The following is a 26,778-nucleotide window of genomic DNA, read 5'->3' as shown; positions in this document are numbered from 1 at the left end:
AATAAGTACACCAAAAACAAATATTTTTTACTTTATTTAATATAATTAACTTTTTTTTATAAACTAACTAAAACATATAACATAATGACCTAATACTATGACCTAATACTATAACGTAATAACTAAACCTAATGGGGAGTTATAAACCTTTAATTCTGTAATTTGTTATCTTGCAGTTCTTTAATTTTATTTAAACTACATTGCTCTCGTAGTACGAGTTATTCGCACTTTTTATTTTCACATATTTTTGGATTGGCCCATTATGACATTTAAAAAGTTGAAAATATTCGGATGTGGGTAGTAAAAACTAGAATTTAAAACACACTGAAATGATTCGCTTGCATTTCAAGTGCACATACTATTTGTAGTACTGGCCCTTTCTGGGGAAAACCTAGATTCTTCCAAATAGTTTTCAACTATGAAATCAGTAAAATTCTTTACGCGTTTGTCATCCGGGATTTTCACAAATAATTCAACTTCCAACTTTCGTTGGTTGTAAAAAATTAACCCAAAAAATAATTTTAAAAATTTCCCAGTATCGGAATTTTTGTCATTATATTCAGAAACAGAACCTATGTTTTGGATTTTGCGATACCAAGCTTGACACATTACAATCGACAACCAGTTATTTTTTTATTCAGACCACAATGCTTTCACAGCATTGTGAATCCCTTTTCAAAATCTATTATGATATTTTTTGGTAATAATTTTAAATTTAACGACCTACATTTTTCCTCGATTATGCGAAAAGAATTGAAATAAGTGTCAGTATTTTTATTAGACAAAAAAGCGAAAACTACTGGTACATAAAAACCGTTTTTAATGGCATTTTTTTAAATGGATTACCCTATGTATAATTACATTTCTTTGTCTTACAAGTAATTTCAATTGTCCTTGAACTGTCGCCGTTTGAAAACTTGCCTTCTGGACACTTTGAAGGTTAAGAAAATGCAAACCGTTTGACTTAATCAAAACGACTTAAAAATATAACCAAAATATTATATATTTTAAAAATTCGATATTGTTTAAGGTTTATTACAATGTCAGTACGTATATATTATTGAACTAAAAAAATACAATTAAATTATAAAAAACCAATTTCGCAAAAAAGTGCAAGAGTCTTGCAGGTTGGTCTTGGTCTTGCGTAGTCTTGTAATACCTGGTCTTGGTCTTGGTCTTGCAAACCAAAAGGCGGTCTTGGTCTTGCTGCAAGACCAAGACCAAGACCGCAAGACCAAGACCAGTCTCGCTCATCACTACCCGAGGAAGACATGGATGGACCAGATCCAAGATATAGGTGAATGGAGACACATGAGTATGAGGGATATGAAGAACCTGGCCACCAATAGAAGCGATTGGAAGAAATAAATAAAAGGTTGAACCCGACATCCGACGCCCTGAAGGGCACTAAGGATTATGAGAAAGAAGAAGAAGAACTATCTCTTTAACTTTTGTTCTTTGTCTATTATAATTTTCATATTTTTGTTGTGTTTTGTCTTGTATGCATTCTTTCCATATTTTCTTCTTTTCTTTTATTTCTCTTCTCACTTCATCAACGGCGTAACCAGGATGATCCTAAGGGGGGGGGGGGTTATAACTTCAAACTGGCTTGATTTGTTAGCAACTCATAATGGTGTCAAGCTTATAGAGCTCAAAGTACATCCCAATAATGGGGGGAGGGGTTATACCCACCAACCCCCCCCTGGTTACGCCTATGCACTTCATCGTTCCACCGATATGTTCGTTTCCCCCTGTTGTTGTTTCTTGTAGTCCCACATATTGATTTAGCTGTTTTTATAATTGCATTTTTAAATCGTTCCCATTCTTAGAGATAAGAATATTATCTCTAATTTCTTCTCCCAGTTTTACTTCCTTCCCATTTATACCTCTTAAATTCTATGATGCCATTTTCAGAATTGTTTTGTTCTTTTCTGTGCTTAAGTTGTACTTTAATTTGCTTTTCTTTCCGTTTGTGTTATCTTTAAATCTGCTCATGTCCTCGTTCTGCGCCTGTTTTGTTTCTCGGTCCGTCCTTATGTTTTCAGCTAGTTTTTTGAACTAGTTGGTTCTGTATTGTTTGTTACTTTTTCTATCCTAACGCTAACGCCTTAACGACGTACATAGTTGCCATTGTATTGTAACAATACCAGGCATAATGGATTTTTGCTTAGAATTTCTGTTAATTTCGTGTATCATATATGTTTGTAAGTATAATATCGAACACTATCAATAGTTATGTTTGAATAGCTGTGTTCTGTTTTCGCATATAAGGGGATTTTTTGTTAATAAATTATTTTTGTTTTCAACAAGTTTATCATTAACACAATTCCTTTCTCCAAATAAATCAACATAAAGTTATGCTTATTGTCGTTAATATTAGTTGGTGGTCCATTGTTTCTAAAATCTTCAAAAGTTGTTTTTCATCGTTCTCGTACATATAGTATACCTACCTATTCCCCAAAAACGACCAAGATCGCCATAAATTAAAATATAAATAATGAGACATGATGAAAACTGTTATTTTATTGTGTTGCGTTTTACTTCCAGAATTTAAAAAAGTTTCTAAAACGTTTATCGGAAGATAATTTTATTGTTTATACGGGTACTATTAATTAAGTACTTTTCCGATTAGTTTTATTGATTTTTCGAAAGCCTTTAATAGTTTAACAACCTTTCATTGAAACTAGGACATTTTGTAAGAATAATTAATATTGTAAGCAGTCACAATCTCTTTTTAAATATTTTAAAGTATTTTTTATGCAAACTACATAGGCCTGGATCCCGCGTACCAAAAAGAGTTGATTAATAACAAGCTGACAATTTGTTAATAGCTTAACGGTGTGTAGTCTTCGATGTACGGGAACACTGGAATAGGGGAAATTTTAATTGTGGAACAGTTTAAAAATTTGGAGCGTTAGATTACGAAAACGCCCCAAAAATCAGACTGCTATTTATCACCAATATAATTCCTGATCCTTGACATGTTCTTCGTGTTGAACTTTGAGAGTTTAATGAAATGGTAGCAAATAAATTGTAAGTTCTGTCCGACAAAATACATGGAACGTTTTCGTAGTCTGTCGTTTCAAATTTTTAACCCGTTTCACAATTGAAACTTCCCCTGTTCCAGTGTTCGCATATATGAAAGTTTCCGGACACCGTTAAGCTATTAACAAATTTTCAGCTTGCTATTAAACAACTTTTTTTTGAAAGCGGGATGTTGGCCTAACAATACCTCTAATTATTACTATTCTTATAATTTTTGCTCTTGACGCGGCTCGGAAAGCTGGTGACGACTGTTTTTCTATCACAAGTTCTTCAGCTACGACGTTCTTCTCGCGATTTTGATCTTTCGTTTAATTAGATACTAATTCACGACTACCTCAAATTTTTATTTATTAATAATTTATAACCTTGTAGGCAGGGAGCAATAGGTATGGGGAAAATGGAAATGGAACATGGGGAAAATGCAATAAACACCAATGGAAAGAAACTACTACAGTTCTGCATCGATAACGATTTGAATATAAACAATACATTTTTCGAGCACAAGTGGATCCACAAAATAACAAGAGAAGTACCCACACGAAACGAACGCTCAATAATAGACTATATAATAACACATAGGTATTGTAAGAAACAATTTAGAGATGTAAGAGTGAAAAGAAGTTTCAAAGCAGGCACTGACCATTACCTAGTGGCACTGACCATTACCTAGTAGAAACTAGAATTAGAATGAATCCAATGCTAAATAATAAGGGTGGAGTCAGAGGAAGTGCCACAACAGAACGAATAAAGAGCTATAAGCTGCGAGATCCACAAATAAAGGATAAGATATGTGGAAGAAACGGAAAAGCAAATACAAAACTGTAACAGGAAGGAACAAAGACGAATTTAGAGGATAAATGGAATTAATTCAAAGATTCAATATTAAAAGTGGCAAGACATATATGTGGATATGGTAGAAGTAGTAATACCAAGAAACAAACAAGCTGGTGGAGCGGAAATATCAAGAAAGAAGTTAAAGAAAAGAAAAAATTGTGGAAAAATTATTTACAAAGTAGAAGTCAACAAACATATGACATGTACAAAATACAAAGAAATAAAGTTAAAGAAATGATCAAAGAGGCAAAAAAGGATAGCTGGGAAGAGTTTGGAAGAAAAATGCAGGAAAATAGTGAAGAAAACAAAAAGTTATTATAGAGAACACTGAGAAACATCAAAAAGCCAAAAAGAGTAAATTTTAATCAAATAAAAGATCAACAGGGAAATATCATAACAGACGAAGAAAAAATTATCGAGCGCTGGCAAGAATATTTTACAGGCCTACTAAATAGTGAAAATAAAATATTGATAAAGGAAAAGGAAAATGAGGCCGACAACATAACCGAATAAAATTAATCTGGAATACATATGGAAGAGCTAGAGGAAGCTTTGAGTAAAATTAAAGAAGGTAAAGCACCAGGATATGATCAGCTAGATGCAGAATTATTAAAATTCCTAGGACCAAATGGAAAGAAAGAATTGCTGGAAATACTAAATATGGCCTGGAAACTAAAAAGATTCCATCGTAGTGGAACATCGCAACAATTTTGTCAATACATAAGAAAGGAGATACTACGGTTTGTGAAAATTAGAGAGGAATATCTCTACTATGCGCAGGACTAAAAATATACTATATAATAGATTTCTTCACAAATGAAGAAATCTATTTAGCATTCCTAGATATGAAAAAGGCGTTTGATATGCTGGACAGGGCAGGAATCTGGAAGAGCCTACAGAACAAGAATGTAGATGAAGAACTGTTGAAGGTGGTATGTAGTCGGTATGAAAATACAAATAACCAAGTAAGAACAAGAAACAGAACTTCAAAAATTTTCAAAAGTAACAATGGAGTCAGACAGGGTGGTGTATTGAGTCCATTATTGTTTATAAGCGTTATGGACGAAGTAATAAAAGCTTGCTGGCCAAAACCAAAAAAATATATCGCAGGATACAGAAATATGCAAGTAGTCAAAGTAGAAGCATGTGTATTTGCAGATGATATAGTGGTTATAGCAAAAACAGAAAAAGACCTTCAAAAGAACATGGCAATGTGGACAGAAGAATTAAAACCATACAACTTAAGAGTAAACACCGAGAAAACTAAAGTGATGGCAGTAACAAAAAACAACACAAAAATAAACATTAACATTGAAGGAAATATAATCGAACAGATAGAAGTATTCAAGTACTTAGGGATAAGTTTGAATAACAAAGGGACATAAGAAGACGAGATTGGTGCCAGAATAAACTCAGCAACTAGATTATATCATGCACTATACAAAAACTTCTTGAACAGAAAAGAAATAACTACAAAAACTAAAATGATCTTATAGCAAACAGTGTACCAACCTGTATTAACCTACGGGGCAGAAAACTGGCTACTTGACGAAAGACAAACAAAGCGACTGCAAGCAAGAGAAATGAAATACTTTAAGTGAAATGAGGAAAGTGCTGGGTGTTAGAAGAACAGACAGAAGAAGAAACGAAGACATTAGACAAGTGAATGACAATGAACGAAACTAGACAGGTGAAGAAGTTATGGGAGGCGAGAAGAATAGGGAAAAATCGTAGAGGACAACCAAGAAGAACATGGAACAACAAAAGCATAAATGAGATTCTCGAAGAAAGAGGGAAGACATGGAGTGAGGCGAAGGAACTAGTTAGAGACGGAAAAGAGTGGCGTAAATTTGTTGACCAAATTTAAGAAAGCTTGTACACCTCGACACCTACGGGTATAAAAGGTTTTCGATTATGTATGTATGTATGTATGTATGTATGTATGTATGTATGTATGTATGTATGTATGTATGTATGTATGTATGTATGTATGTATGTATGTATGTATGTATGTATGTATGTATGTATGTATGTATGTATGTATGTATGTATGTATGTATGTATGTATGTATGTATGTATGTATGTATGTATGTATGTATGTATGTATGTATGTATGTATGTATGTATGTATGTATGTATGTATGTATGTATGTATGTATGTATGTATGTATGTATGTATGTATGTATGTATGTATGTATGTATGTATGTATGTATGTATGTATGTATGTATGTATGTATGTATGTATGTATGTATGTATGTATGTATGTATGTATGTATGTATGTATGTATGTATGTATGTATGTATGTATGTATGTATGTATGTATGTATGTATGTATGTATGTATGTATGTATGTATGTATGTATGTATGTATGTATGTATGTATGTATGTATGTATGTATGTATGTATGTATGTATGTATGTATGTATGTATGTATGTATGTATGTATGTATGTATGTATGTATGTATGTATGTATGTATGTATGTATGTATGTATGTATGTATGTATGTATGTATGTATGTATGCATGTATGTATGTATGTATGTATGTATGTATGTATGTATGTATGTATGTATGTATGTATGTATGTATGTATGTATGTATGTATGTATGTATGTATGTATGTAAGTATGTATGTATGCATGTATGTATGTACGTATGTATGTACGTATGTACGTAAGTATGTACGTATGTATGTACGTATGTATGTAAGTATGTATGTATGTATGTATGTATGTATGTATGTATGTATGTATGTATGTATGTAAGTATGTAGGTAAGTATGTACGTATGTATGTATGTATGTATGTATGTATGTATGTATGTATGTATGTATGTATGTATGTATGTAAGTATGTAGGTAAGTATGTACGTATGTATGTATGTATGTATGTATGTATGTATGTATGTATGTATGTATGTATGTATGTAAGTATGTAGGTAAGTATGTACGTATGTATGTATGTATGTATGTATGTATGTATGTATGTATGTATGTATGTATGTATGTATGTATGTATGTATGTATGTATGTATGTATGTATGTATGTATGTATGTATGTATGTATGTATGTATGTATGTATGTATGCATGTATGTATGTATGTATGTATGTATGTATGTATGTATGTATGTATGTATGTATGTATGTATGTATGTATGTATGTATGTATGTATGTATGTATGTATGTATGTATGTATGTATGTATGTATGTATGTAAGTATGTAAGTATGTATGTACGTAAGTATGTACGTATGTATGTATGTATGTATGTATGTATGTATGTATGTATGTATGTATGTATGTATGTATGTGTGTATGTATGTACGTATGTATGAACGTATGTACGTATGTATGTACGTATGTATGTATGTATGTATGTATGTATGTATGTATGTATGTATGTATGTATGTATGTATGTATGTATGTATGTATGTATGTATGTATGTATGTATGTATGTATGTATGTATGTATGTATGTATGTATGTATGTATGTATGTATGTATGTATGTATGTATGTATGTATGTATGTATGTATGTATGTATGTATGTATGTATGTATGTATGTATGTATGTATGTATGTATGTATGTATGTATGTATGTATGTATGTATGTATGTATGTATGTATGTATGTATGTATGTATGTATGTATGTATGTATGTATGTATGTATGTATGTATGTATGTATGTATGTATGTATGTATGTATGTATGTATGTATGTAAGTATGTATGTATGTATGTATGTATGTATGTATGTATGTATGTATGTATGTATGTATGTATGTATGTATGTATGTATGTATGTATGTATGTATTGTTGTGATCTTATTTATTTAATGTGATGATATTCTTATATGTAATTTAATTTAATTAATGCATTAATGATAATCTAATTAATCAACCAGATCACATATCAATATGTTTTCAATCTCAGGGCGAATTATAAATTACTTACTTTTGTGGCTTCTAAGTATTTCTCAGTGGTTCCTAATCGGGATAGGAAAAAAATAAAATAATACACACATATGGATTACAATTATAAATCAAATTTTTGTTTATTTCATATAAATGGCAATAATTGCTTAATCTTTGTTAGATCTTATATTTATTTAACACAAACATTTAAAAATGGGAATCTTATTTCCTTTTGGTTTCCAATTTAAAATTTTTATTAATAATGAACTATTAGGATTTATTAGCAACAAATTTATTTAAGTTTGATGAGAATCTTCTGATATTAGCGATTATGTTCTTCAATTTTTAATGTGGTATTTAATACAAAAAAAACCATACATTCACGTCCTGACAAATGAGACTGACCTTTATCTGGTGAGCTGCGACTGTCCTCACACAAGACCCGTTTCCTCCTACCCTTGGTTGCGATGAAAAACTCGTCCTGACCTCCAGTAATGTTCTCCTTTGAAAACTACCTCGTATCGCTCTCGTTCCTGCTTTCTCGTGATGCCGTGTTCTATCTTTTTCGAACCACTTCAATCAGCTACCGGGACACTCTTTGCTCAAGGAGATTCTTTTCTCTCGACTCGGCCTACCTCTCGTTCCGATGGATACTCAACACTCACGGAACTATACCGGCTTTTTCACTCTTCGTACACTACCGTCTCCCACTGGACTTCACCTCTCCACCGCTCAAAAAATTCTGATCTCTCATCCTCAATCATTCCCCTACTTTCTCAATATCCCTTCCAGATTCAAAAATCAACATTCCACCACAAATTTTAATTCGCCGTATTCCTCAATACCAACTTTTAATCTTTCTAAATATGTTTAATGGATTTCAAGAAAAAATAATCATTTCCCAATTTAAACTTACTTTCTACTTTTTACAAAACTTAATGACCTATTATCTATTTCACTGAGTCTTATTTGGCGTAGGCTAATGATCGAATCTTCCGCGAACTCTATAATGGTCCGCGTCACTCAAACTTGTTTATCTTAGGCGCATTGTTATCGAGTTTCGTACACTTCTTCGAATCACTTTCTTAAAAACTAAATATAATAATTTGTTGTATACAGGTTGTTCTAAATTTACATGCCCGTGGTTGAGAAAATTGAAGATCTTTTGTATTAATTTGAATTTTGCTTATAATTATAAAATTCTAATTCTCATATCAAATAGTAATATAACAAATCCCCGCCTTTGTATTCGATAAAATTTATCTGCATTTTTAAATAAATTTTCTCGAGGCAAAACCAACTCCCTGTATATTTCCTTACTTTAATCTACGTCTTATACCCTAACTTACTATCTACTTTATGTAATTCTGTCTTTTATTCGTGATATTTGTATACATCGTGAATATTATAAATTCCTCGGATCTTTTCCGAGTTCCTATGCCTCAACTCATAACTATTTATCCCATTTTCATTATTCACGATGTACGGGCCTTCGAAAACAGGCATCAACTTTGCACAAATGCCCCCAGGAAGATTTGATACTCGTAATGCCCTCACGAGTACTTTTTCGCCCTTTTGGAAAGTCACTGGTCTTCTTTTTCTATTGTTTTCCTGTCTTTGGATATACTTTTCGTTGCTTCGCCGTAATCTTCTCTGTACTGTTTCAATCACCTCTTGATATTCTTTTGGCTCTGGGTCTTCCCATGGCCTTATCGGCAGTACACCCTTCATGATGTATTCTGGTGTCTCTTTTGTTACTGTGCTCGGAATTGTATTTAGATACATTTCTATTTCTGCCATTTTCCTGTCCCAATGGCGATGTTGACTATCTGTTGCAATGCGAAGAAATTTCGTCACTTCCTGTATGAATCGTTCCGAAGGATTACTCTGCGGATGCCTGATGCTGACAAAATTTGTCTCTATTCCGCGTTCTCGAAGTTGTCCCTTGAAACGATCATTTCGGAAATACGTTGCATTGTCCAGTAGAATCTTTTTTGGTGTTCCTACTGTGGCTATAAAATTGTCGATTTTTCTTAATATTTCTTCCCCCTTTGTGGTGCGGCAACTATATAATTTTACGTATTTTGAAAACACATCCACCATCACTAGAATATGTTTGTTCCTTTTAGTGGTCATAATTAAATCGCTTAACATATCTATTGCTACAATGTCTAGTTTGTTTCGGGCTTCAATATTTTTGGCAATATTTTCGTTTTTGAAATTCCTACTCTTATATTTTTGACATACATCGCACTTCTGGGTAATTTCCTTTGCAATGCGGTAATCCTGTCGGCTGATGTAATTTTCCCTAAAAACGAGCCAAACCTTTCTGCTACCGATATGCCCATTGTCCTCATGTAATTTCTTTATTATATTTTCTGCCAATGTCTGTGTCACTAAATATAGTTCCTTTCCGTCTATTCTCTTAAAATATATGTTATTTTCTACCTCCGCTCTTCTTTTCTCTCTTTCCTCTTCCGTTGTCTCTATTTTCGTTTTCCCTTCTGGGATTAAAATCTCGTCTTGTATAGTCTCTCCTATTTTGATTTCTCTCTCTGTAATCCTGTGTCTCTCGGGGCCTGTAATCTTCTCGCGACCTTCTTGATTTTCTTTCTCTTAAACGTGATTCTCTTATTTGTAAGAATTGGCATAGACTATCTATGTCTTTGTAGTTTTGCAATGTGATATGGTCTTCCAGCGTTTCTTCGAAATGTCTTGCAATCAGTTCGACTAATTGTTCCGATGAGTAATTATATTGTAAATGTTTTGCATTATTGTAAATTTGTAAAGAATATGTCCTTTCTGATACCCCCATCCTATCATTGTATTTCCCATTTTGCAATTCCTTGTTAATTTCCAATTGTTGGACTTTTCCCCAGAAATAATTCAAAAATTTTTGTTCAAATTGTTGCCAATTGCCGAATTCTTCTTCTTTACTATCGAACCATAGGCTTGCTTCATATTTGAGATGGTTTCTGATAGTTTCTTTTGCTGTTTCGAAATTTCCGATGTGTTGTATTTTCTTTTTCAGGCTATTTATGAACGGCACTGGGTGTAATCTTCTTACATCCCCGCCAAACCTTATCTTCACGTCATCTGTGCTATGTATAACCATTTCTCTTCTTTCTCCGACATTTTGTTGAGTATTGATTTCCGCAATCTTTCTTTCCACTTCTTCTCTGTCTGCTTGAATAGCGTTTTGCAACTTGTTTTCCAAACTTTCCATTTCTTTTTTCTGGCAATTCGTTAACTCCTTCATTTTCATTTCTTGCTGTTCTATCTCGTTTTTCATTGTCAAACATCCTTTTATTTCCTTTTCATACTTTTCTATGCGTTCCTCTATTTTCTTATTGTTCTCTTCTATCGCTTGTTTTGTTTCCTGTTGATTGTCATCCATTTTTTGCTCCACTTTATCCATTTTCTGTTCCATTTTTTGTTGTGATTCATCCATTTTTTTTATGTTTCTTCCTGATTTTCTTGCATTTTATCCATTGCCCTTTTTGCTTCATCCATTGCTTGTTTTGTTTCTCTTTGATTGTCATCCAGTTTTTGTTGTGTTTCATCCATTTTTTGTTGTGATTCATCCATTTTCTTTGATGTTTCTTCCTGATTTTTATCCATTGTTCGTTTTGCTTCATCCATTTTTTGTGACTGGAGTTGCATAAGTTGTAATATCTTTTCTAATTCTGACAATTCTTTTTTTCCTGTTTCCATGATTGTTGTGTCTAAAATATCTTCTTGGTCTGAATTATCCTCTTGATTTGACTGTTCTTTTTGTTTTTTGTTGTCTTTGCTTTGGCTTCTTGTCACAGACATTTGTTTTCAAGAAGTACTATCCCCGCCAAATATGAAATTTTACTAGTATGTTACCAAAACGACTTTTTCTCACCCAAATATTATAAATTGTTCATAAATATATCAAATGTAAATATCGTAAAAATAAAGTATTAAATCAGTTATGTAAAATTTGTACCTAAAGAGATCTAAATTTTTATGTTATCAACTGTAAGTATCTCACTTTTTACCACAGGCATATAAATTTCCAACTACCGGCTTTTCTCTTTCTATCCTTCAAATTTGCCACTAGAAATACTTTTCAATGCTTTCCACGTTGGACGACATTTGTTGTGATCTTATTTATTTATATGTGATGATATTCTTATATGTAATTTAATTTAATTAATGCATTAATGATAATCTAATTAATCAACCAGATCACATATCAATATGTTTTCAATCTCAGGGCGAATTATAAATTACTTACTTACTTTTGTGGCTTCCAAGTATTTCTCAGTGGTTCCTAATCGGGATAGGAAAAAAATAAAATAATACACACATATGGATTACAATTATAAATCAAATTTTTGTTTATTTCATATAAATGGCAATCATTGCTTAATCTTTGTTAGATCTTATATTTATTTAACACAAACATTTAAAAATGGGAATCTTATTTCCTTTTGGTTTCCAATTTAAAATTTTTATTAATAATGAACTATTAGGATTTAGTTTGATGTTTGATGAGAATCTTCTGATATTAGCGATTATGTTCTTCAATTTTTAATGTGGTATTTAATACAAAAAAAAACCATACATTCACATCCTGACAAATGAGACTGACCTTTATCTGGTGAGCTGCGACTGTCCTCACACAAGACCCGTTTCCTCCTACCCTTGGTTGCGATGAAAAACTCGTCCTGGCCTCCAGTAATGTTCTCCTTTGAAAACTACCTCGTATCGCTCTCGTTCCTGCTTTCTCGTGATGCCGTGTTCTATCTTTTTCGAACCACTTCAATCAGCTACCGGGACACTCTTTGCTCAAGGAGATTCTTTTCTCTCGACTCGGCCTACCTCTCGTTCCGATGGATACTCAACACTCACGGAACTATACCGGCTTTTTCACTCTTCTTACACTACCGTCTCCCACTGGACTTCACCTCTCCACCGCTCAAAAAATTCTGATCTCTCATCCTCAATCATTCCCCTACTTTCTCAATATCCCTTCCAGATTCAAAAATCAACATTCCACCACAAATTTTAATTCGCCGTATTCCTCAATACCAACTTTTAATCTTTCTAAATATGTTTAATGGATTTCAAGAAAAAATAATCATTTCCCAATTTAAACTTACTTTCTACTTTTTACAAAACTTAATGACCTATTATCTATTTCACTGAGTCTTATTTAGCGTAGGCTAATGATCGAATCTTCCGCGAACTCTATAATGGTCCGCGTCACTCAAACTTGTTTATCTTAGGCGCATTGTTATCGAGTTTCGTACACTTCTTCGAATCACTTTCTTAAAAACTAAATATAATAATCTGTTGTGTACAGGTTGTTCTAAATTTACATGCCCGTGGTTGAGAAAATTGAAGATCTTTTGTATTAATTTGAATTTTGCTTATAATTGTTATCGAGTACTCCTGCAAATGTTTTCACATTTCATTCACGCGTTCGAAAAGTCCTATCTCTTTCACATACAAAATAGGTGATATAAATATCACAACAGTCACATCCATAAAAGATCTTGGAGTTACACTTGACTCTGGACTATCTTTCAATATTCATATAAGCAATATCATCTCAAAATCCCTTCAACTGTTAGGTTTTATTAAAAGATGCTCCCAAGACTTTAAGCAGTTGAGATCGTTTAAACTGTTGTACTGTGCAATGGTGAGGCCAATCGTGGAATATGCATCTTGCGTCTGGTCACCCGCCTATGAGACATACAACTGTAAGATTGAAAGGATCCAGCACCTATTCCTTAGGTTCGTCGCATTCAAAACAAACCGTAGAGACTGGAATTATATGGATCTTGAACTAGAACTTAACATTGACACCTTATCAAGCAGACGGAAAAAGAAGGACATGTACATGTTGTATAATATTATAAATTCAATTCACGACTGCCCTGAGCTCCTGGAGGAAGTAGGTTTACATATTCCCTCCAGAATCACACGTTCAAGATCTACGTTTCATACTCCCATCAGCAGAACTAACTTCACTGCAAATTCTTTCATCTCGAGGGTTTCTAGACAGGCAAATGCTTGCTCCAATTGTGTGGATTTCTTTGCGGATAGTTCGCGATTTTTAAAAACGCTAAAGGATTGCACCCTCTAGTTTTATGTTCTTGAATATTTTAAACTTGTGATTATATATCTTTACCTGTTATTTTTACTTTTTGACTTGCTTTATTGTCGTAGTGTTTATTGTATCTTATTGTATTTTACGTATATTTGTAATATTTTGTTAGTTCTTCATATCTTCTGTAATGTTTTATTGTAATGAGCTTTGCTCGTAAATATATATAAATAAATAAATAAATAAATAATTATAAAATTCTAATTCTCATATCAAATAACAGTATGTATGTATGTATGTATGTATGTATGTATGTATGTATGTATGTATGTATGTATGTATGTATGTATGTATGTATGTATGTATGTATGTATGTATGTATGTATGTATGTATGTATGTATGTATGTATGTATGTATGTATGTATGTATGTATGTATGTATGTATGTATGTATGTATGTATGTATGTATGTATGTATGTATGTATGTATGTATGTATGTATGTATGTATGTATGTATGTATGTATGTATGTATGTATGTATGTATGTATGTATGTATGTATGTATGTATGTATGTATGTATGTATGTATGTATGTATGTATGTATGTATGTATGTATGTATGTATGTATGTATGTATGTATGTATGTATTTATGTATGTATTTATGTATGTATGTATGTATGTATGTATGTATGTATGTATGTATGTATGTATGTATGTATGTATGTATGTATGTATGTATGTATGTATGTATGTATGTATGTATGTATGTATGTATGTATGTATGTATGTATGTATGAATGTATGTATGTATGTATGTATGTAAGTATGTATGTATGTATGTATGTATGTATGTATGTATGTAGGTATGTACGTAGGTATGTATGTATGTATGTATGTATGTATGTATGTATGTATGTATGTATGTATGTATGTATGTATGTATGTATGTATGTATGTATGTATGTAAGTATGTATGTATGTATGTATGCATGTATGTATGTATGTATGTATGTATGTATGTATGTATGTATGTATGTATGTATGTATGTATGTATGTATGTATGTATGTATGTATGTATGTATGTATGTATGTATGTATGTATGTATGTATGTATGTATGTATGTATGTATGTATGTATGTATGTATGTATGTATGTATGTATTATTATATATTTTTTTTTAATGATATAATTTATTTATTTATTTATTATTTATTATTTATTCCACGTTGGTTGAGCCAATTATTGTATATTTTTAATATTTATACAACAATGGGTAATTATATATTTTACTATTTAATTAAATATTTTATTTTTATAATATTCATTATTATTTATTATAATTAAACACTTTTTGTTATATCATTATTGAAATTTTTATTTATTGATTTGTATCGAATCTATTGGGCGCCATCTATTGAGAAATTATTGTACCTACCAGCTCAGTCAATGTCCGAATCCATATATTGCAGGAAACTCTTTTCTTTAGAGGTGTGGGTTGAAATTAATTCCATAAGAGGCATTAAGGACAAAACTGTAAAATTATGTAACCAAAAATAATTGAAGACCACACTATGACGAAAAATTTCGTAAATATATTTAAATGAAAGAAAAATACGCTTAATGCAACATCAATCACGGTAAATACATAGAATAGTGTTAAATGTTTAATATTATAACATGTATATGATACATACTCTGGTTTATATATTTTTAATTCGCCACATGAAAGGATATGAAAACAAAATGGAAGTTCAATGACTCTGAAAATTTGTGTGATTATGGAATATAAACCAATTTATGTAAGTAAAGAATATTTCTCTCTTAAATTTATTTTACCAAAGCGGTAAATGATACTAAACTTATTAAATTTTTATTTTTATTATGCATGCTTTTCTCTTTAAATTTTTGTTAATCATGATATCATGTTAAAGTTTTGCAATGTCACCTGATTATTGTCCATCGAAGATGTTCGAACTGTTTCAACACTCCCAGATGCTGCTATACATTGAAATTCCGGATCTCCCCAGGTCCATTCAGCTTACAATCTTATTTTTAGTAACTTTCTAAAGTCAAATCTGCTTGGAAACACTTTCCATACGAAAAATAACTCCTAATGTTTGTTTTTTACTACTTTTTGATTACATTTTCCGAAAATTTATATTTTAAAATCCAAATCTTTTGGGAATAGCTTCACAAAGCGTCTGTTCCCTCTGAATATCTCGAACCTTCCTTCCTGAATTAATTTTTTTAAGCTTGGCGTCGTTTTTACAGCCAATCATATTTAAATAAATTAATAATTCATGCTTTGGAAATTTAAATGAACCAATAAGATAATTTTACAAATTATGACATTTAGTCAAAATGGTATTTTTTATCTAAAATTTGGAAATATATGCCTAAATGGTGATTTTATTCTCTTATTTGAGTAAAATTGAATTAAAGAATTGAATTCATTGAACTTTATAGATTCTTTTCATATATTTTGCATATCTGAGGATACTCCCAATAAGTTTTTATAGCTACTTTAAGCGAACACTGTCCGTACACTTTCTATACCTTTCATCACTACCTCTACAAATTAAAGTCCAAATATTTTCACCATTAATACATATAAAGTACTGAAATAACTTTCATATTATTCAGAAATAAATTACCAATCGATAGTGCATTAGCCATATCTCAGAAAATCATTTTTCTTTGTTAAAATTGATATCGAATTCTGACATTTCCCAAACCTACAACTTTAATGAGCTATTTTCAACATTTTGGTCAAATTAACATTAATAAAATCTAAAATTGATCTAACTATTATTCTAAATTTTTAGATTGGAGCCTCTTCTAAGATACTTTCATAAATTTACAAACTTAACCAAATCATGGAGACCGTAGTACATCAATGAACATTTTCTCCAAATGATCTTTAGAAAAAAGTAAATTTTTACGATTATTCAACAGAAACAAAGTCATCATGGAACAAATTTGTAAGTTATTCTTTTGGTAAGACTAAATTTCAAACTATTGCATGTTTAGCAACAAATTCATACATTCTATGCCTTTTAAATAGCTTCCTTTATATAGTACGGTCTATTTCAAACTTTCTTGTTACTTAAACAGTATAACTCTAAATAAATTCATTCTATAACTATTAAATCAATTAAAATGCAACTTTAACTTCAATTCCCTTTAGTACTCTCATTCTATTCAACTCTCCAAACCAATCACGTCTCTCGAACAAAACCTATATCAAAATACTTACTTAACTGCTTTGGCAGTGCAAAATCATTAAATTATTTATTATTTAACTTATTCTATCAATTTGGTATCTTAAAATCATGACAACTTGCCCTAAATGAAAAATTTACAATTTTTCTAAATCAGATTTAAATTTTTCATTTAAAATTTTTAAACTATTCACTAATCATATTTAAAAAAATTATACTACATCTTATTATCTGTAACTTATCTATGGTAATATTTATACAAATCATTTATATTAAAAATACCCCTAGATCTCCCTTCATCTATATATTCTAATTCATATGAATTTTGTCCGTTATTATTCTTTACTCTATATGGAACTTCGAAAATTGGCATAAGCTTTGCACACATATTTTCCCTAATTTATACCCCAGAAAGGTAACACTGTCTTGGAAAAATTGACATTTCTTTATATTGATTTTAAGACCCGCTAAATCTAATTCTTTTAATAGTATCTCAATATGTTTTAGGTGTGAATGTTCGTCTTTTGACAGTATTAGAATATCATCAATGTAGTGAAGGATAAAATCATCATACTTATTTAAAATATTATGGAGAGCGCGAACTAAAGCACTACAGGAACTCTGCAAACCATAAGGCACAACACAAAATCTGTAAAGAACACCATCAATCATAAAAGCAGTATAATCCCTGGATTCATGGGCTAAAGGAATCAACCAAAAACTATGTCTCAAATCTACTTTGCTAAAATATTTTGCCCCCGTTATTCTCCCGAAAATAGTTTCTGTTGTAGCAGGTGCTTCGTATTGTGGTATGGTATGATTATTTAAATTTCTTGCATCAAGACAAAGTCTTAATTCTCCACTACTCTTTTTAACTACAACTATTGGATTTATTATTCTTGAATTACATTTTTCTATTATTCCATTTTCTAACATCTTTTCTACTTCTCTATTCACCTCACTTCGGTATCTATATGGTATCGGATATGTTTTTGGTCTAAAATCTTGAATGTTTCTAACTTCTATGTTATGAACATAATCTTTAGCGAATCTGTTTTCCTCATTTATGAGTCCATCATACTTTAATAATATTTTCTTCACTTCTCCTATCCACTCTTTCTTACATATTAATTCCTCCTCTATTATATTCATACTACCTTTACATACATCACCTTCAATATCTTCATATAATACATTATTAATATACATCAATTCCTTGTCCTCTTCTGGACATAATTCATTAAATATTTCATTATCTTCCATATACATTCTCCTCATATTCATTAACTCCTTGCCCTTTTCTGGACATAATTCTTCCTCAAATTTCACACACTCCTCCTTTACTTGTACCAATCCTTTCTCATAATTGATCACCATACCCATTTTATCTAGCATATCCGATCCAATCATAATATCATATTTCATCTTATCAATTACAATCAGTTGTATTATATAAGCTTCTTTAATTAATTTAATATTACTAACAATACTTTTATTAACATGAGTAATCACTTTATTATTTGCACCTACTAAACTTAACTTAGGAATCTTAAAACATGAATCTTCTAAATTTAACCTTTTTATAACTTCTTGACTAATTAAGGAAATCTCTGATCCTGTATCCAATAAAACTTTAAAATATATACCACAAAATTGAATTCTAATAAAAATTAATCCCCTGAATTTTTTAGATACTACATGAGCTCCCATGTCCAAAAATTCCCTATGATGTTCATACAGTTTGGTTGCAATATTGCCTAGCAGGTGCGATCTACAAAACCCGGTTCAAATGTTTCCATCTGTCCGGATGACATTGATGGTTGATCTGAATCATTACCATCCATCACTACATTATTGACTTCAAACCGTGCCCTCCTATCATTATTACCACGACTATTTGGAGGTTGATCAGAATTCGAGTTGTCGTAATCTTGTCTTAATTTGTTATTACCATTGTTATTGGAATTATTATAATTGTTATTTTGGTTATTTTGATTATTAAAAGAATTGTTATCTGTGTTATTGTTATTATTAAATCTATTATAGTTGTTATTTCTATTATTATTATAACCTCTATTATTGTTATTATTATAGTACCCTCTATTGTTATTAGAACTATAATTTCTATTGTTGTTATAATTTCCCCTATTATTATATTGACTATTAAAACCCCCACGTTCATTATTATTATTATTATTTGATCTATAGTTATTTTGACTTCTCTGGTTATTATTATTAAAATTACTATCATTAAAGTTTTGTGAATTATTGTAATTATTATTTCTTTGCCTGTAGTTTTGTAAAGCTCTTTCTTTTTCTATTAAAAAATTACAAAGCATGTTAAAGTCTGTAAAATTAAAATTTAGTCTAATATTTTCTATTTGATCTTCAAAATGACCTATTATATGGCTAATCAATTCTTTCTCTGTCAATTTGCCATCTAAATATTGGGCAGCACTAAATAATCTCATAGCATATAAATGCATACTTGTTCGCGAGTTAGAATTATATTTTCCTCCGAACAATTCAGATCTTACTACTTGTTGTCGAGATAGTCCCCAGAAAAATTCTAAAAATTTTGTTTTAAATTGCTCAAAATTTTCTAATTCATTTTCCACATTAGTATACCAAATTAATGCTTCTCCTCTTAATTGGTTTCTTATAACTTCCCTAAATTCATCAAATTCATTATACTGCAAATATTTGGTCATGAGAATCTTTATGAATGGTACTGGATGTTGTGATTTATAATCCCCATTGAAATATATCCTGTTATCTGAGGTTTCAATTGTGTGTATTATTGTTCCTTTTGTTGTATTTCTTATTTTCTTCTCCATTTTTTTTATTTCTTGTTTCACTTCTTTTACTTCAATCTTCCATTTATTTTCCAATTGATCCTCCTTTTCTTTAGATGTTTTCTGTTCTTTCTTTATTTCACTTATATTTTCATCTACCATCATAAATCTCTTATTCGTCCATTCTGCTTCCTTTTCTATTTCTTCTTCTACCATATTTATTCTTTCTTTATGCTGTTGTATTTGAACTACTATTTCTTGATTTTCAGAAGTTAATTTTGTTTCTAATGTTTCATGTTTATTCATCATTTCTTCATATAACATTTTTACTTCTCCAATACTCTTGTTTATTCTTTGTTCAATTTGATCCTCTAATCTCTTGGAGGTCTGTTCAAGTTTTTTCTGCAACCTCTGACTATTTTCTTCTGCTTTTCTATTATTCTCTTCTAATTTTTGTTCTACTTTTTGACTATTTTCTTCTAATTTCTCTTCCATCTTTTCTAATGTTATTTCTAATTTTTCCCCCAGTCTTTTTTCTAATGATTGATTATTTTCTTCTGTTTTTTGACTATTTTCTTCTAATTTTTGTTCTAATGATTTACTATTTCCTTCTGCTTTTTGACTAGTCTCATCTAGTTTTATTCTCATTTTCTTGTTGTTTTCATCCAAGTGAATTAATTTTGTTTCTATTTTATTATTATTTTCTTCCATTTTTGTTAGTATTAATTCCATAAATTTTTCAAGGTCAGATTTCTCTTCCTTCTGTTCCTCTCCCTGTGTCGTCTTCGAAACAGATCTACGTCCATCCGCCATTTTGTATTTTTTTTATATCAAACTCTAACTTTTATTTATCTTACAATTTTGCCCTATATATTTATTCGTGCCACAACGTTGGGATTGCCAATTATTATATATTTTTTTTAATGATATAATTTAGTTATTTATTTATTATTTATTATTTATACAACAATGGGTAATTATATATTTTACTATTTAATTAAATATTTTATTTTTATAATATTTATTATTATTTATTATAATTAAACACTTTTTGTTATATCATTATTGAAATTTTTATTTATTGATTTGTATCGAATCTATTGGGCGCCATCTATTGAGAAATTATTGTACCTACCAGCTCAGTCAATGTCCGAATCCATATATTGCAGGAAACTCTTTTCTTTAGAGGTGTGGGTTGAAATTAATTCCATAAGAGGCATTAAGGACAAAACTGTAAAATTATGTAACCAAAAATAATTGAAGACCACACTATGATGAAAAATTTCGTAAATATATTTAAATGAAAGAAAAATACGCTTAATGCAACATCAATCACGGTAAATACATAGAATAGTGTTAAATGTTTAATATTATAACATGTATATGATACATACTCTGGTTTATATATTTTTAATTCGCCACATGAAAGGATATGAAAACAAAATGGAAGTTCAATGACTGAAAATTTGTGTGATTATGGAATATAAACCAATTTATGTAAGTAAAGAATATTTCTCTCTTAAATTTATTTTACCAAAGCGGTAAATGATACTAAACTTATTAAATTTTTATTTTTATTATGCATGCTTTTCTCTTTAAATTTTTGTTAATCATGATATCATGTTAAAGTTTTGCAATGTCACCTGATTATTGTCCATCGAAGATGTTGGAACTGTTTCAACACTCCCAGATGCTGCTATACATTGAAATTCCGGATCTCCCCAGGTCCATTCAGCTTACAATCTTATTTTTAGTAACTTTCTAAAGTCAAATCTGCTTGGAAACACTTTCCATACGAAAAATAACTCCTAATGTTTGTTTTTTACTACTTTTTGATTACATTTTCCGAAAATTTATATTTTAAAATCCAAATCTTTTGGGAATAGCTTCACAAAGCGTCTGTTCCCTCTGAATATCTCGAACCTTCCTTCCTGAATTAAATTTTTTAAGCTTGGCGTCGTTTTTACAGCCAATCATATTTAAATAAATTAATAATTCATGCTTTGGAAATTTTAGGGCCGGTTGTTCGAACGCTAATCAACAATGATCATTATCAAATAATTAATTACTGTCAATGTCAACTTTGTTTGGGTTGTTAAATGTCTGTGGAGTCTATAATCAATTAATATACCAATATTTATTAACATAATTAATAATAAATCTCATAATTGTAATTAATTATATTTTCAGCAACCCAAACAAAGTTGACATTGACAGTTCTGGTGACAGTAATTAAATATTTGATAATGATCATTGTTGATTAGCGTTCGAACAACCGGCCCTAAATGAACCAATAAGATAATTTTACAAATTATGACATTTAGTCAAAATGGTATTTTTTATCTAAAATTTGGAAATATATGCCTAAATGGTGATTTTATTCTCTTATTTGAGTAAAATTGAATTAAAGAATTGAATTCATTGAACTTTATAGATTCTTTTCATATATTTTGCATATCTGAGGATACTCCCAATAAGTTTTTATAGCTACTTTAAGCGAACACTGTCCGTACACTTTCTATACCTTTCATCACTACCTCTACAAATTAAAGTCCAAATATTTTCACTATTAATACATATAAAGTACTGAAATAACTTTCATATTATTCAGAAATAAATTACCAATCGATAGTGCATTAGCCATATCTCAGAAAATCATTTTTCTTTGTTAAAATTGATATCGAATTCTGACATTTCCCAAACCTACAACTTTAATGAGCTATTTTCAACATTTTGGTCAAATTAACATTAATAAAATCTAAAATTGATCTAACTATTATTCTAAATTTTTAGATTGGAGCCTCTTCTAAGATACTTTCATAAATTTACAAACTTAACCAAATCATGGAGACCGTAGTACATCAATGAACATTTTCTCCAAATGATCTTTAGAAAAAAGTAAATTTTTACGATTATTCAACAGAAACAAAGTCATCATGGAACAAATTTGTAAGTTATTCTTTTGGTAAGACTAAATTTCAAACTATTGCATGTTTAGCAACAAATTCATACATTCTATGCCTTTTAAATAGCTTCCTTTATATAGTACGGTCTATTTCAAACTTTCTTGTTACTTAAACAGTATAACTCTAAATAAATTCATTCTATAACTATTAAATCAATTAAAATGCAACTTTAACTTCAATTCCCTTTAGTACTCTCATTCTATTCAACTCTCCAAACCAATCACGTCTCTCGAACAAAACCTATATCAAAATACTTACTTAACTGCTTTGGCAGTGCAAAATCATTAAATTATTTATTATTTAACTTATTCTATCAATTTGGTATCTTAAAATCATGACAGTATGTATGTATGTATGTATGTATGTATGTATGTATGTATGTATGTATGTATGTATGTATGTATGTATGTATGTATGTATGTATGTATGTATGTATGTATGTATGTATGTATGTATGTATGTATGTATGTATGTATGTATGTATGTATGTATGTATGTATGTATGTATGTATGTATGTATGTATGTATGTATGTATGTATGTATGTATGTATGTATGTATGTATGTATGTATGTATGTATGTATGTATGTATGTATGTATGTATGTATGTATGTATGTATGTATGTATGTATGTATGTATGTATGTATGTATGTATGTATGTATGTATGTATGTATGTATGTATGTATGTATGTATGTATGTATGTATGTATGTATGTATGTATGTATGTATGTATGTATGTATGTATGTATGTATGTATGTATGTATGTATGTATGTATGTATGTATGTATGTATGTATGTATGTATGTATGTATGTATGTATGTATGTATGTATGTATGTATGTATGTATGTATGTATGTATGTATGTATGTATGTATGTATGTATGTATGTATGTATGTATGTATGTATGTATGTATGTATGTATCTCTATATGTATCTATCTCGACTCGGCCTATCACTCGTTCCACGATATCTTACTTTTTATTTTTCACAAAACTAACTAACCCGGCGTTTTACTTTTTTGTACACTCTTTTCGAAAACTGGACTTCGCCTCTCGCTCGCTCAAAACACACTGACTCTCATTGCTCATTCATTCTCCTCCTTCCAAAATACCCCTTCCAGCATTCAAAAATCAACCAATCCCAAGCAACTTTCAATTATCCGTATTTACCAACACAAACTTTCCTTTTTCTAAATATCTTAATGAATTTCAAGAAAAAATAATATTCCTTATTTCAATTTTACTTTCCACATTAATCCTCTTTACAAATTTAATAACCTATTATCTTATTTACTAGAATATGAGTTATCGGTGGTTATTGACACCTTTCCACGAACACTTTCTTTTTAAACATCACTCTAATTGTTTACTTGAGTCGTATTGTTCCTGGGGTTCGTAAACACTTCTCCGAAACACTTTCTTAAAAACTACCTATACATAATTTGTTTTATACAGGTTGTTCCAAATTTACATGCCCGCGGTCGAGAAAAACGAAAACCTTTATTTTTATTTGAATTTTAAATATAACTATAGACTTTTATTCCTTATGTCAAATAGGAATATAACAAATCCCCGCCTTTGTATTCGATAAAATTTATCTGCATCTTCAACTAAATTTTCTCGAGGCAAAACCAGCTCCCCGTATATTACCTTGCTTTAATCTATGTCTTATACCCTAACTTACTATCTACTTTATGCAGTTCTGTCTTTTATTCGTGATATTTGTACACATCGTGAATATTATAAATTCCTCGGATCTTTTCCGAGTTCCTATGCCTCAACTCATAACTGTTTATCTCATCTTCATTATTCACGATGTACGGGCCTTCGAAAACAGGTATTAACTTTGCGCAAATGCCCCCAGGAAGATTTGATACTCGTAATGCCCTCACAAGTACTTTTTCACCCTTTTGGAAAGTCACTGGTCTTCGTTTTCTATTATGTTCCTGTCTTTGGATATACTTTTCGTTGCTTCGCCGCAATCTTCTCTGTACTGTTTCAATCACCTGTTGATATTCCTTTGGCTCTGGGTCTTCCCATGGCCTTATCGGCATTACACCCTTCATGATGTATTCCGGGGTCTCTTTTGTTACTGTGCTCGGAATGGTATTTAGATACATTTCTATTTCCGCCCTTTTCCTGTCCCAGTGGCGATGTTGACCATCCGTTGCAATGCGAAGAAATTTCGTCACTTCCTGTATGAATCGCTCCGAAGGATTACTCTGGGGATGCCTGATGCTGACAAAATTTGTCTCTATTCCCCGTTCTCGAAGTTGTCCCTTAAAACGATCATTTCGGAAATACGTTGCATTGTCTAGTAGAATCTTTTTTTGTGTTCCTACTGTGGCTATAAAATTGTCGATTTTTCTTAATATTTCTTCCCCCTTTGTGGTGCGGCAACTGTATAATTTTACGTATTTTGAAAACACATCCACCATCACCAGAATATGTTTGTTCCTTTTAGTGGTCGTAATTAGATCGCTTAACATATCTATTGCTACAATGTCCAGTTTGTTCCGGGCTTCAATATTTTTTGCAATATTTTCGTTTTTGAAATTCATACTCTTATATTTTTGACATACATCGCACTTCTGGGTAATTTCCTTTGCAATGCGGTAATTTTGTCGGCTGATGTAATTTTCCCTAAAAACGAGCCAAATCTTTCTGCTACCGATATGTCCATTGTCCTCATGTAATTTCTTTATTATCTTTTCTGCCAATGTCTGTCACTAAATATAGTTCCTTTCCGTCTATTCTCTTAAAAAATATGTTATTTTCTACCTCCGCTCTTCTTTTCTCTCTTTCCTCTAGGTCCTCCTGGTTTGTCCTTATCTCATTTAACGAATATACCCCTTCTTCTTGTATTAATCTATTTAGTCCCACCTGTAGAGTAATTGTTTTCTTTTTTCCGGTGTCCTCATCCCGTGTTAGAGCGTCGGCTATTATGTTGTCTTTTCCTTTTATATATCGGAACTCAAAATCATACTCCTGTAATAATAGAATGCCTCTATGTATTCTATTATTTACTAATCGATTCTTCATGATATGTACTAAAGCTGCATGGTCTGTTTCGATTGTGAATTTCGCTCCCAATAAGTAAAACCTCAATTTGTTTACTCAATATAGTACACTGGCAAACTCCAATTCTGTTACACTATATTTTCTCTCATGTGTTTTAGTCACTCGAGATATAAAACATATCGGCACTTCTTGGTCGTTTTGTATTTGAGACAAAACTCCTGCAAATTTTTGTATGGACGCATCAGTTCGGAGTATAAAAGGTATATTGTAAATGGGGTGATATATTTTCGTTCCTTTTGCGAATTCTCGTTTTAATGTTTTGAAAGCTTCCTCCTGTTCTTCTTTCCAATTCCATTTTATTCCTTTTTTCAGCAATTTTATCAGAGGGATTTCCTTTTGGCTCAAATCGGGAATCAGCTTTTTAAAATAATTAATCGTGCCAAGAAAACCTCTCAATGTTTTCAAATTCGTTGGCCTTGGGTATTCATCTATGAGCTTGACTCTGTTTTCGGCTAATCTTACTGTTTTGGTGTCCAATTTAAAACCCAAATAAATTACTTCTTTTTGAAAAAATTGACATTTTTCAATGTTTAATTTTAATCCCGCTGTGTCCAATTCCTCCAGAATTATTCTTATGTGTTCCAAATGACTCTGTGTATCTTGTGAAAAAATTAATAAATCATCGATATAATGAACTATGAAATCTTCATGGCGATTTAAAATGGTATGTAGAGCTCGTACGAGTGCTGCACAAGCACTCTGCAATCCAAATGGCACTACCTTAAACCGGTAGACAATACCATCAATTGAGAAAGCGGTATAGTTTCTACACTTTTCAGCTAAAGGTATCAACCAAAAACTGTGTTTTAAGTCAATTTTA

The 26,778-nt window shown here is 30.8% G+C and overlaps 1 protein-coding gene across 1 annotated transcript in view; it reads right to left on the bottom strand.

The window, feature by feature from the left end:
• The window catches only part of LOC126891976 (golgin subfamily A member 6-like protein 6), a 63,404-nt gene extending 42,685 nt beyond the window's left edge, over positions 1-20,719 (bottom strand). Inside the window, exon 1 of the mRNA XM_050661338.1 lies at positions 19,979-20,719. Within this exon, the coding sequence (XP_050517295.1) occupies positions 19,979-20,719 (741 nt within the window). The remainder of the gene's footprint in view (positions 1-19,978) is intronic.
• Between the last annotated feature and the right edge of the window lie 6,059 nt (positions 20,720-26,778).

Source organism: Diabrotica virgifera, chromosome 1 (assembly GCF_917563875.1).
Source record: "Diabrotica virgifera virgifera chromosome 1, PGI_DIABVI_V3a".
NCBI classification, from domain to species: domain Eukaryota; kingdom Metazoa; phylum Arthropoda; class Insecta; order Coleoptera; family Chrysomelidae; genus Diabrotica; species Diabrotica virgifera.
Note: the sequence above shows the minus strand (reverse complement) of the source record. Positions and strands in the feature narration are given on the sequence as shown.